The sequence below is a fragment of the Staurois parvus genome, unplaced genomic scaffold (assembly GCF_062004578.1).
Source record: "Staurois parvus isolate SC_StPar_1 unplaced genomic scaffold, SC_StPar_1.0 ptg000097l, whole genome shotgun sequence".
NCBI classification, from domain to species: domain Eukaryota; kingdom Metazoa; phylum Chordata; class Amphibia; order Anura; family Ranidae; genus Staurois; species Staurois parvus.
In genome coordinates this window covers 5,805,942-5,818,547 of record NW_028317893.1, presented here as the reverse complement: position 1 = coordinate 5,818,547, position 12,606 = coordinate 5,805,942, and the positions used below count along the sequence as shown (strand labels likewise).

Below are 12,606 nucleotides of genomic sequence, written 5' to 3'. Positions count from 1 at the left end.
ATTGATATTGTCTCCCCAAGAACCCGATTCAGTGGATGGAATTCATGATTCTTTGATTTATATCGCCATCTCCTGGTTAAAGTATGATAAAAGCCCCAACAGACTGGTATAAGTAATTTATGACCTTTGATTAATATATGTTTTGGTTAAAATATCAAGCCTCTCCCCTCCCTGTGGACTCCAGCCGCCTGCCTTTTTAATTTTAATTAAGACCAGTAGCTGTGCTAAGTATTTAGCCCCCCCCTTGTTTTCTTCCATTAGGAACAACTGCAGGTCACCTCTTTTGCATAAATGGGTGGGTCTTTACCCACTATAAATAGGATATTGAAATGCAGCTGTCCCATTGGTCCTGACGAAGCTGAGTGAGATACGCCCATCGGCGAAACGCGTTGACGTCATACGTCAGATACGTCACTTCCGGTCATGCGCACTAGGTGGAACGCACGCTGACCCATAAGGAGGAAGCCATCTTCACATGCCATGAGGCAAGCGTGAGCAGTACAGGCGCTGAGAGGGGGCTGGAACCCGCGGTATATCGGCGGATGTCAGCGGTGGTTCCTGGGCCTCTGTGGCCGTGTTTGGCAATATCCATGAAGGACTTTCCTTTCATTCCCTTTATCCACGGCACAGGTGGTGAGTGGATTGTTACAGGACATTAGATATACGGTCCTCTGTGATCAATATGACCTACATATCTTATTGAGTGCAAGCTCTGTCAGTGACTTCCCACATTATTTGTTTCACTACAGGATGGGGACATTATGGTGCTTTGTATAGGATACAGGACATACCGCATATAGCTCAACAGGCAGAAGATTCCTTGGGATATGTTTTGTTTTTCCTACAAAGGGTGGTGTGTAGTCCACATACAGTGGTGAAGACACCATTTCAAGCAGAGTGCTGCAGTCTGCACCTTTTCTCCCATCATGGGAATAAATGGGGCTTATTTCCATTCAAGAGTTTTATGATACAGCTGTTCACATAACAGATGAACGGGCCCCAACCACGTGTGCCGGCACAGGAATGTATTGCATCATATATGTGACATTTATGTCTTTTTCCAAACAGGCCTGAGGCTTACTGTTCCCCTCTTTGCGCTTATTGTGCTTACCGCATTTCATACATGTGATATACGTATATCCATAGTATAATTTTTGGATTCCCTGTTCGGGATTCACCATTATGATATTGGTGTAAATTCATTATTTAATATTATGGTATACCTATGGTATAATTTTTGGATACACCTCTTTAGGGAAGTGTTTACCTATGTGTTTGTACTACAGAGATATTAGACTCTTGCAGTCACTTTTTCTGTTGCACATACATTTAGACCGGTTTTGATGTCATTTTATATGGTTTTAGGTCTGTGTGTTATTGTCTCATACTGAGGTGATGGTAAACCAGGGCGAACGCCCATATGTCATATTTATATCTGTGTAATAAAGCATAATTTTTGGAAAATTTTCTGAGTGTCACGGTCTGTTCATAATGTAGCCGCTTTTCTGTGAATCTCTTTTCACAAACCCCCTTTTTTTGAATGCCTTTTTTGGCTACTGAATGGAAACCAAATATTGGGTGACACGATAACTTAATTAACAACCTCTTAATAACTATCTATAATATATATAGTCTTTTTATGCCACCTGCAAAACTTATCAGGATGTGCATAGGCTGCAACAATTAAGACTGATACAGCTGACCCTGATGAGCAGGGTGGAAAACTACAGCCTTTTAGGCTACTTTCACACTGCAGAGTTTTTCAAGCGTTTTTGTGTTAAAAAAAAAAAGTGTCTGAAAAGCTCAATAAAAATGTTTCCCTATGTATGTGAATGTATATCTATGTATGTTTTCACACTGAGGCATTGCGCTTCCGGTGCGGTATAAAAAATCCTACTTGCAGCATCTTTTGGGGCATGTAAAAAATGCCTCTTCACATTCAAATCAATGGAAAACTCCTCTGAGGAGCACTTTTGGTGCCATTTTAAAACACCTGATACCAATGTTCACTAGAAGGTAAACATATAATTGCACAGCAGTGTGGCATTGTGCAATTTCAGGCATCCGATTTTAGCAGTCTCTCACAAATATTACTGAAAGCTATTTTTTGTTGCTTGATCTGAATTGCTACTGTGTTGTATAGATTTTCATATTTTACTCACATTTAGGGTAGTTTTTTTTTATTTCTCTACTAAATCATCTTTATATCTTTGATGCAAGTAGTATAGTTTAGCATTTTATGCAATCCTTTTCGTGTCCAAAGGCCTTGCAGACTTTCTGGGAAAAGTAGGGATACTTCTTGAATTAACTTTAAATTTTTGGTATTTTTCCACTGTTTTATCCAAGTAAATAGTGTATTACATAAGAATATTTCAAAGTAATTGTATGCAAGCATGCATTTGTTTCTGTTTTGGTTTTGTTGTTAAGTCACCTGTGTATGCTGCCTGTATTTTTTTTTATGTTTTTAGAGATTTTGTGTTTCAAAACATTGGGATATGGATCAGATGATGTAGTGATACTTGTAGGACATGCTTTGTAAAATATAGGTCCTATGATTTACAGATTATAGATCTTTCTATATGCATTTGTGTGCATATGAGGTGCTGCAAGGTCACCGTACAGTTTGTACTTCCTGACTATCCACTGTACTGTTACATAAAAAAAAATCATTTGTACCACCAACATAAAATTGTTGATCTGCCATAGTCAAAACTAAGCGTTCTTTCCTTCCCGCTCAATTATTTCCCGATTGAGCAATGATTTTGTTTGTGGACAGCAATAAACATACCAAGCTTGACACACCTTTGGAAAGATAATGAATTGAGTGGGTTAGAAAAACTTTGAAAACCTTGTCTAATAGTTTGTATTATCAAAGGTGCTGGTCCCACATTTTGAAAAACACTCATCTTGTCAAATTCTATGCCTAGATCCGTAAGATGGTCCTGGCCACAGAACAATTTGCAGGCCATTCTAGTAATTTTTTATGATGCTGGTAGTTAAGCTAAAATGGCTTGTATTTGAAGCAGACTATACAGATTTAGAATTGAATCTGCTTTATTTGCCCATATTATGTGATTTCATTTACATTCTGGTTCTTTTGGAGGTAGGAACATGACTCATTTTGTAACTTGTAATTGTACACTAAACAAGACAAGTCAAGACCATTTCCCAGTGACAGTATAATTTAACATTTCTTATGTAACCACAATACAAAAGCCATTCCCATCTTGTGTGTTTCATATTATGTTTCCGTTCCATAATGTAAATGTAAAACGTTTCTTCTTTCATGCATCAGATGTTTGTACTCCTGAAGTCACAAGAAAGCAGCCAGAGAGCACAGTGTTAAATGGTGGTGTGACCGAGTCTTCCAGAGTAAATGGACGCTCCACACAATTGACTGTTCAACGGAAGAGGCTTCTAAAAGCTCCAACCCTGGCTGAGTTGGATAGTTCAGAGTCAGAGGTAAGCCCATTTTCCCCATCTCTAATTGGTGGCAAACCACATGATTGCATTTCAGATTACAGTACAAACCCTGATTTACAGCTGTATAAGTACAGACTGCAGTTCTTTGTTAGTATTGGCAATGCACCTCACCATTCAGAGACAAGTTCCCATTTTAGATCAGTCAATAAAATGTTTGTTATTAATAAATGTTGATAATAAACCATGGTAATATTTAAAAAAAAAAAAAAAAACATTTAAAAAAAATACTGTATGTTGTTAATCCATATAAATATATTTCAGCAATCACCTGAAGTCTGACACCATGTGTCAGCTGTCCAACCTCAAACATGATTTCCCAGTGTGATGTGTAAATTCATGAATTTAACATAGCAGCAACTTTCACAGAATTGGTCTCTTATATACAGTCTATTCTGGGGTGTTCGTGTTAGAGTAAGCTGTACATCTTCAGTGTGAGATCTAACAGATTTGGAAACGTCACTACTGTGCAGTTCTCTGCTCTTCTTGCAAGGAAAGGTAGCTGTACCTCAATATCTGAAGTTTACAGTTATACTAAAGGTAACATTTAAAAAAAATATTATTATTCCTCTTGTTATTGTTAATTGGCCACTTGGGGGAGCGCTCAGCCAGCTCCTTTTCTCTGTCCATGTACCCGTCCGCAGGACCGCAGAGTACACGCACACAGTAGCAGTCGGAAGAGGAAGTCAGCCATATTATTTCTATGTGATGCTCCATGGACACACGGGGGCTGCTGTTGCTGGGCTCCTGTGTGGCAACTGGGACACAGAGCAGGCTATACTAAGGCATGTGAATACTTCCCTGAGGGCCGGGCAGTCGGGCTGGAGGACTGCTTCTGTAGTGCCTTTCGGTTCAGGCAGACTGAATTGAGTGTATTAGTGCTACACTACTCGCATTGCTGTATCCTGTGCTCTGATTGTTTCTTGCACGGGTCTTGGGTCGCTTGAGGAGTAATGTTTTCCATGAGGTGGAGTGGGGGAGGTGCAGCAGGAAGGGGCACCAAGTGTGCCACCACCAGGTCCTGAGGAGCCTAGTTGGAATTCCACTGTGATGGCTTCTCCTGAAAGGCCAGGGGCAACATGTCAGCCTGAGCCGCTGCATTTGTCAGGCATTATGGCTATTAGTAGCGCATCCTCGTTGGCGTACGTAACCAAGAACTATCTTGCATCAGCCTTGGCAGACAAGATCGCAGGAATCATTGCTTCTGTGACCCAAGGGGGTAAGAAGCGGAAGAGATCTCTATCTCCTGGTCCACTGGTTCTTGAACAGGAGTGGGTTGAACCCAAGGATAAAGAGACGGTTGAAGAACTTGAGGAAGGTCAGGCAGTTGATTCTGTGTCTGAGGGGTCAGAGCCTGAAGAGCAGCAGGCTGTCTCTTCTCAATCAGAGAGGTTATTTCTGATATGGTCCGTTCAGGTTTTAGGCTCGCCCCAGGGGAAATCTCTGAGGTCACTTGCACCTCTTTGGGCTTATTAAAAATGCCACAGAGTACTCAGGACTTTCTGGTACACCCTGTCCTGAAACAACTTATGTATGCTGACTGGAATCACCCAGACAGGGTTTTTGTCCCATCTAAAAGGTTTTCCCTCATGTACCCAATGGAGGAGACATTTGTTAAAAAATGGGGCATGCTGGTAGTTGATGCAGCTGTTTCTTCCCTGAATAAGTATTTAACTTAACTGTGATAAATGTTCAGGTATTTAAAGATTCGGCAAAGAAGAAGCTAGAATCGCTCCTTAAAGCCTCTGTTTCTCTGGCAGGGTCTGCTACACAGCCAACCGTGGCTGCGATCTGGCAGTTGTCAGAGTTTGAAAGACCATGTCAAACAGTTGATTAGAAGACCTCCAGAATTTTCCAGTTAAAGAGTTGGTCAGCATTGGTGGGCTGTTTCCTTTCATGATGAACGACTGTTCTATGAAGATTTAGACAAGTATATCCATAGGATTTCAGGGGGAAAAAGTTCACTTCTACCCTTTTAAGAGGCTATCCAAGCACCCGGCTTTTAGGGGTCGGGCACTTTGGTTACTGTTTCCTCATCTGCCAGTTGTTTCACCACATACAAGGCTCTGCCTGTAGAGGTAAGTCCCAGGGACAGAGAAAGCCCTGGGTGCAAAAGTCCTCCAAAACAGACTCAAAATCCACTTCCTTATGAATGGGTGCCCCCACTCGGCAGGGGGGGGTGGACTTTTGAATTTGCAGGTACCTGGAAGTAGCTGATTCAGGACAAGTGGCACAAGTGGGTACAAACTGGAATTTTCAGGTCCCCAATCCCCCCCGGGTTTTTAAAGTAAAATCCACTGAAAATAGTCTTTATTCCAGATACTCTGAAGGAGTGCTTATGGAAGTTCCAGCAGAAGAAAGATTCCATGGGTATTATTTAAACCTGTTCACAGTTCCAAAACTGTATGGGGACATGAGACCTATTCTAGATTCCAAGGGACTGAACCAAGTACTAAATGTTCATTCTTTTCAGATGGAATCAGTCCACTCAGTAAATGCCTGATTTATAAGAACTTCTAGCATCCATAGACTTTAACGACATATACCTGCATGTGCCGATATTTCTCTCATCAAAAGTTTCTGCAATTTGCAGTAGAAACTCATAATTTTCAGTTTGTGGCACTACCTTGCAGGCTGGTCATGGTCCCCTGAGTGTTTCTAAAGGTTCTGGCTCCAGTGTTGGGGCTGCTCAGAACTAAGTACTCCCCAGAGTACTGGTCTTGGGTTATCTGGACAATTTACTGCTCAGGGATCAATCTGTTCCAAGTTTGAAACAAGGTGGCTCTTGCAGTACATACTCTGGAACACCTAGGCTGTGTGCTCAACTTTGAGAAGTCGGCCCTGGAGCCAGTACAAAGCCTGGAGTATTTGGGGATAGTCATAGACACAGTTCAGGCGAAAGTGTTTCTGCCTCTGGGAAAGAGCTGTGCCCTGAGAGATCAAGTTTGGAGTTTTTTTTTTTTTTTTTTCAAGGCAATGCTTTCTTTCAAGTTTGGAGTTTAAGAAGCAGAAAGTATTCTTCGATACATCTCTGCATGAAGTTACTGCAAAAAATGGTTTCATCATTCGAACCAGTTCCCTATTTGCAATTCCACTAAAGACTTCTGCAGAGGAACATTCTGTCCATTGTGGAATAAGAAGATGCCAGCACTATATTGCCAATTGTCTCTCTCCCCCGGGGTACTGCAGGGCTTGAATTGGTGGTTGGAGGCTCAGAATTTGGAGAAAGGGAAATATTTTTTTAACCGGTGGTATGGAAACTGGTAACCACTGATACCAGTCTCTCTGGTTGGGGGCTGCTTTGGAGGGGGCCACAGTCCAGGGGACATGGTCTCCGCAGGAAAAGATCCTTCCCATCAATATCCTAGAGCTTCAGGCAATACAGGTTGCACTGAAGTTTTTGCCGACCAGGCTGCATGGTTTTCTGGTCAAGATTCTATCTGACAATGCCACAGCAGTGAGACAAAGAAAGCACCAAGGTGGCACTAGGAGCCGGATGGCTTAAGAGGAGGTAAACCATATTCTGTCTTGGGCAGAAGAACATGTTCTGATTCTATCAGGAGTACACATTCCGGGAGTACAGAATTGGCAAGCAGATTATCTTAGTCACCAGCAGTTAGTCACTGGGGAATGGGCCTTGCATACCAAGGTTTTCTTGGTAATCTGTTGGCGTTGGGGATACTCAGACTTAAATCTATTGTCCTTCAGGTTCAACAGCAAGTTGAGCAGCTTTGTGTCCAGAATGCGGGACCCTCTCGTGATATGAGTGGATGCCCTGTTAATGTCTTGGGACCAGTTTTCCATAATCTACGCTTTTCCCTTGATTCAGCTTCTGCCACGTCCCTTACACAAGATCAGAGAAAAACTAATTCAGGTGATTTTGGTAGGTCCTGTCTGGCCCAGGAGTGCCTGGTATGCAGACATAGTGAATCTAGCAATGAACAGTCCATGGTCTCTTCCAAGCCATCCAGACCTGTAGTCACAGGGGCCAATATTGCACCCGGCTTTACAGTTGCTGAATTTGAACGCATGAATATAGAGTCCCAAATCTTGAAGGATAGAGGGGTATCAGGCACAGTTATCCCCATGATGTTGAATGCCAGGAAGCTGGTTTCTAGGAACATTTATTACAGACCTGAAGATATATTTCATGGTGTGAGGTCCGCAAGTGGCATCCCAGAAAATATGTAATTGTTAGAATTTTATCTTTTCTCCAATCCGAAGTGGAGAAAAAAAATTAGTTGTTGGTACTATTAAGAGCCAAGTTTCAGCTATGGTTGTTTTTTTTTCCAGAGACCCGTTGCTTCTCACTCTTTGATTCATACTTTTTTTGCAAGGAGTGCTGCGTACAGTTCCTCCTGTCAGACACCCTCTGTGTCCTTGTGACTTGAACTTGGTCTCGGCAGTATTACAGAAGCCACAATTTGAGCCTATTAGGGAAATTCCGTTAGTCCTGTTGCCCCGGGAGGTTCTGTTTTTGGTGACAGTCACTTCTGCAAGGAGGGTGTTGCAAGGTGCAGCTCTTTCTTGTAGAGAGACTTTTTCAGTTTTGCATCAGGATTGTGGAGGAAGGTGGTGTTGCGGCATTACCAGTCTATTTTGACAAAAGTGGTTTCTAGTTTTCATTTGAATCAGGACTTTGTATTGCCTTCGTTTTTTCCTAGACCTTAATCGGTGAGGGAGAGATCAATACATGCCCTGGATGTGGTACGGGCTATTAGAGTCTTCTTGAGAATGACGGCACAAATCACAAAATCGGGTTCCTTGTTCTGCGGGAAGGGCCCAGAAGAGGGCAGGTGGCATCCAAATCAGCTATTTCTTATTGGAGCCGCCAGTTAATCATTCAACACTCACCATATGGTTTGAAGGGCAAGAGCCCACCGTTTGTGGTGAGAGCACACTGTACCGGGAGTGTGGGGACATTTTTGGGTATCTGCCATCGGGCGTCAATGGCTCAGGTTTGCAAGGCAATACTTGGTCTTCGTTTCTTACATTCATAAGGTTTTGCCAGGTGGATGTCAGAGCCACGGAGGATACTGCCTTAGGCCGCAGTGTATTACAAACGGCAGAGTAGGTCCTTTGGAATTGATGATGGTGATATTGTTGTGTATCCCACCCCTCCGGTTTTTTGGACATCCCACATAGTCATGATTATAGCCTGCTCTGTGCCCCGTGATGTACGATAAAGAAAATTGGAGTTTTCTACTTACCAGTAAAATGCATGTCTTGGAGTACAGCACAGAACACAGAGGTCCCTCACCTCTTTCTGGAAATTCATTGCCTGCTACAGGACTGAGATCATTCCTGTATGAGAGGAGGTATATAGGGGAAGATGTCCTGTTTGATTGGTCGGCCAGTATCCGTTCACCTATAGGTGACGTATAACCCACATTTTCATGATTATAGCCTGCTCTGTGTCCCGTGATGTACTCCAGGAAATGGATTTTACAGGTAAGTAAGTAGAAAAAAATCCAATTTTGTTGTACTGGCTTTTAGGAAAGTGTGGCATTTCTTTTTCTGGCTTTTTCTTCGGGCTTTTTATGGTGAAACGTAAGACATAGCTTGCATTTTACTATGCTGTCATTTCTTTTTGATGGATATTTCTATATGAATTAACTTAAACTCAGCCTTTGGTTCAAGCCTTTTAATGATCTAGGCTTAGTCCTGGGTGATTACATAATTTTGCAGTGCTTGCTATGAATAGGATCTGTAGACCACTGCCTAGCTTTTACCCCAGGTCACTTTCAAGACTTTGGATTGCAGTATGTTTTCAACTAGAATGTGAACCTGTCATTCCAACAAACTGCATAAACTAATATTACTTATAAAATACAGACAAGCGCACACTGCTTCAAAGCAGTTTTTATACCTAAGAACAGCCCTATCATAGAATCCAGTCATATGCAGGATGTTGACTTCTCTTCATGTGGAAATTAAAGTGGTTGCAAAAGCTGAAGGTTTTTTACCTTCATAATTTCTATGTGTGCAGCTCCCCCAAATGCCCCCCCAATACTTACCTGAGCCCGATCTCAGTCCAACAACGTGTACGAGAGTAGTAGCTTACTATAGGGGCACTCAGCAGGGTGAAGGGGCAGGAGCACCGGCATGGGACCCAAGAAGAGGAAGATCAGAGCTGCTCTGTGCAAAACCATTGCGCAGAGCAGGTAAGCATAACAAGTTTGTTATTTTTAAAAATTAAAAGCTCGGGATTTATCACTTTAAGCTCCGCATCTACTGTTGCTAAACCACACCTCCTGTCATTCAGTTGCCAAACGGAATTGCTTGTATTGTTTCCGGAATTTAACTTGATAGGAGTGTTTATTCTCAGCATAGAGAAATCAAAGTGATAATGAACATTTCATAATTTATTTTTTTTTAAATAACAAACATGTTATAGTTACCTTCTCTGTTTAATGCTTTTCACAGAAAATCCCTGACCCTCCTCTTCTCAAGTCCCCCACCAGTGCCCCTGGCTCCTCCCATCTGCTGAGTGCCCCCACAGCAAGCCAATTGCTTTGGGACTACCTGTGCGTTTTTGGTCCCACCGACTCCCTCCTCACTGGCTGTTATTGACAGCAGCAGGTGCAAATGGCTCCTGCTGCTATATCTAAGCTAATGAGAAGTGAGAGAGAGAAGAGAGCCTCGTCTCTCATACACATCAATGGATCGGACTCAAGAATAAGGTGGGCTGTGGGGGAAGCTGCGTGCAGAAGGTTATTTTGCCATCATGCATGGAATGCAAGAAGGTAAAAAACCTTCGGCCTTGACAACCACTTTAAGGCCTTGTATCTAGGGTACTCCCCAGACACAAGTGTGGCAATTTGAAAACAAGTGTAGGCATTGCATGTGCTTTGCTAATATTTTATATTTTTATTTGATGGACATGACATGATCACTTTACTAGCCTTGAAACTGCTCTGGCTTTTTTCCCTAAGTAATAGTAAATATGTCATGAATTTTTGATTAAAGGCCTAAGATGTTACCACAGGGAGTCCATTCTGTAGTGCTATATTAGAAGCCTCTCAAAGACTTCTTTGTGAAAATATCATGAAAAGTCATCCATTAAATTCTATACAAGCTATAGAGTGGTACATGATATTCTGGTGACCTGAAATACAAAGATAAATAGTACACAAAGTGATGTAATACAAATCAATACATATTTTCAATTATTCTGACTGCTGTTAAAGATATACTTAGATTGGTTGCTGGACCTTGCTGCATTGCCGATCAAGTTTGCAGGCCCAAGAATTTCTGTATTTTCTTATAACATTTGCCTGAGTTTTTTTTTTGTTTTTTTCCTTCATGTGCATGCTTGTTTCCTGCCATCGAAACACTGTTTTATGTGTGTTCTGCATCATTATTTGTAAGCCAGTCGTAAAGGTGGATTCTCGGCAAAAACACACAATTGAACAGTTTTTATGTCCAAGAGTTTTTTTAATTTTGTTTACTCACTTTTTTGATCCTAGCACCCTGCCAGACAGCAAAACCTGATCCTGGATCCCTCTGAAAATTATACTGCAGCTAAGCAAAACTGCTTGATGCGGGGCCCACTCCAGTCTGAGACTGAACAATGAAGGAGTATCAGCATACTTCCTGACCGCCCTATAGTATAACTACTGCTACAGGGCGATAGGGCTGCGCAAAATCACGCGTATATATATGATTTTGCATTTCCGCATAGGGGGCACACGCCACCCTACCCGCATTGCCATTGATGGTTGCATATTCCCCGCTGGTACCCGGCGATCGTCGAGGAACACTGACAGGGAAGAGGTCTGTATGTAAACAATACAGATCTCTCCCCTGTCAGCATGCTGCTTTGTATTGCTCTGCATAGCATAGCAATGCAAAGCAGCACACTTACATAGTAAAACAGCACATAATGTGAAACACGCAGCACACAGTTAACCCTTTGATCGCCCCAGATGTTAACCCCTTGCTGCCCAGTGTCATTAGTACAGTGTCAGTGCTTTTTTTATTAGCACCGATTACTGTATTAGTGTCACTGAGGATGTCCGTGACAGTCCCCACCCAATGTCAAAATGCCCACCACAATCCCGCTATAAGCTGCTGATCGTTGCCATTACTAGGATTTAAAGAAAAAAAAAATCCAGTATATATAGCACCATTTGTAGACACTATAACTTTCACGTAAACCAATTAATTTACACGTATTGGGATTTTTTTTTTAGCAGACATGTAGCAGAATACATTTGGGCCTAAATTTATGACAACATTTGTTTTTTTTTGTTTTTTTTTTTTACTGGATATGTTTTATAGAAAAAAGTCAAAAATATTGTTTTTTGTGTTTTTTTAAAATTGTCAGTCTTTTTGTTTATAGCGCAAAAAATAAAAACCACAGAGGTAATCAAATACCACTGAAAGAAAGCTCTGTTTGTGGGAAAAAAGGACGTAAATTTGATTTGGGTGCAGCATTGCATGACCGCGCAATTTTCAGTTACAGTTAACGCGGCACCATATCGCAAAAAAAAAAAATGGCCTGGTCAGGAAGGGGGGTAAATCCTCCAGAGGGCAAGGGGTTAGACCCTCTGTGTACTCCCCTGCTTTATAAACCTGTTCACATAGTTAGAATGACAGCAGAGTGCAATGCGAAAGGGCCCCTGTTGGCGTATAGTACTGATTCTTTGTCTACTAGTGTGCAAACCCTTACAAAGAATGACTTATTAAATGACTTATGCTGGGTATATGTAATATAAAATTATTTCTATTAAATACACAACATGAGTAAATTAAAATTTCATTTATATTCATAATGTTGGGCTTTTAAGGATTGCACCACTGTTTTGTGAGAGCACTCAAAGAGACTTTCCCTTCTGTAATGTAAATAAAAGTAATTTCTGTCTTTCAGATGTGTAACAAGTAATACAGTATGTACTGTACATATGTCTGCAAGTTTACTTTCACAGGGCTAGACACCTGGAATTACAGCCACATCTCATTATGGCCAAATGCGCCTGACATTGCATTTTCTGACTGCTGCATGTGGATAACTGATCTTTATCTGGATACACTATTACTCAACATTTTTCGTTTTACAGAAGCAGATCTTTCTGATACTCGCCATGTTTGTTTGTTACATAAAGTTAAACTTCAGGCTGATAT

The 12,606-nt window shown here is 41.6% G+C and overlaps 1 protein-coding gene across 6 annotated transcripts in view; it reads left to right on the top strand.

The window, feature by feature from the left end:
- Positions 1–12,606, top strand: part of SPIRE1 (spire type actin nucleation factor 1) — a 272,091-nt gene that overhangs the window by 213,159 nt on the left and 46,326 nt on the right. For all 6 annotated transcript variants that reach the window (XM_089671043.1, XM_089671041.1, XM_089671038.1 and 3 more), the window contains one exon: positions 3,296–3,462. In XM_089671043.1, the coding sequence (XP_089527169.1) occupies positions 3,296–3,462 (167 nt within the window). The remainder of the gene's footprint in view (positions 1–3,295; positions 3,463–12,606) is intronic.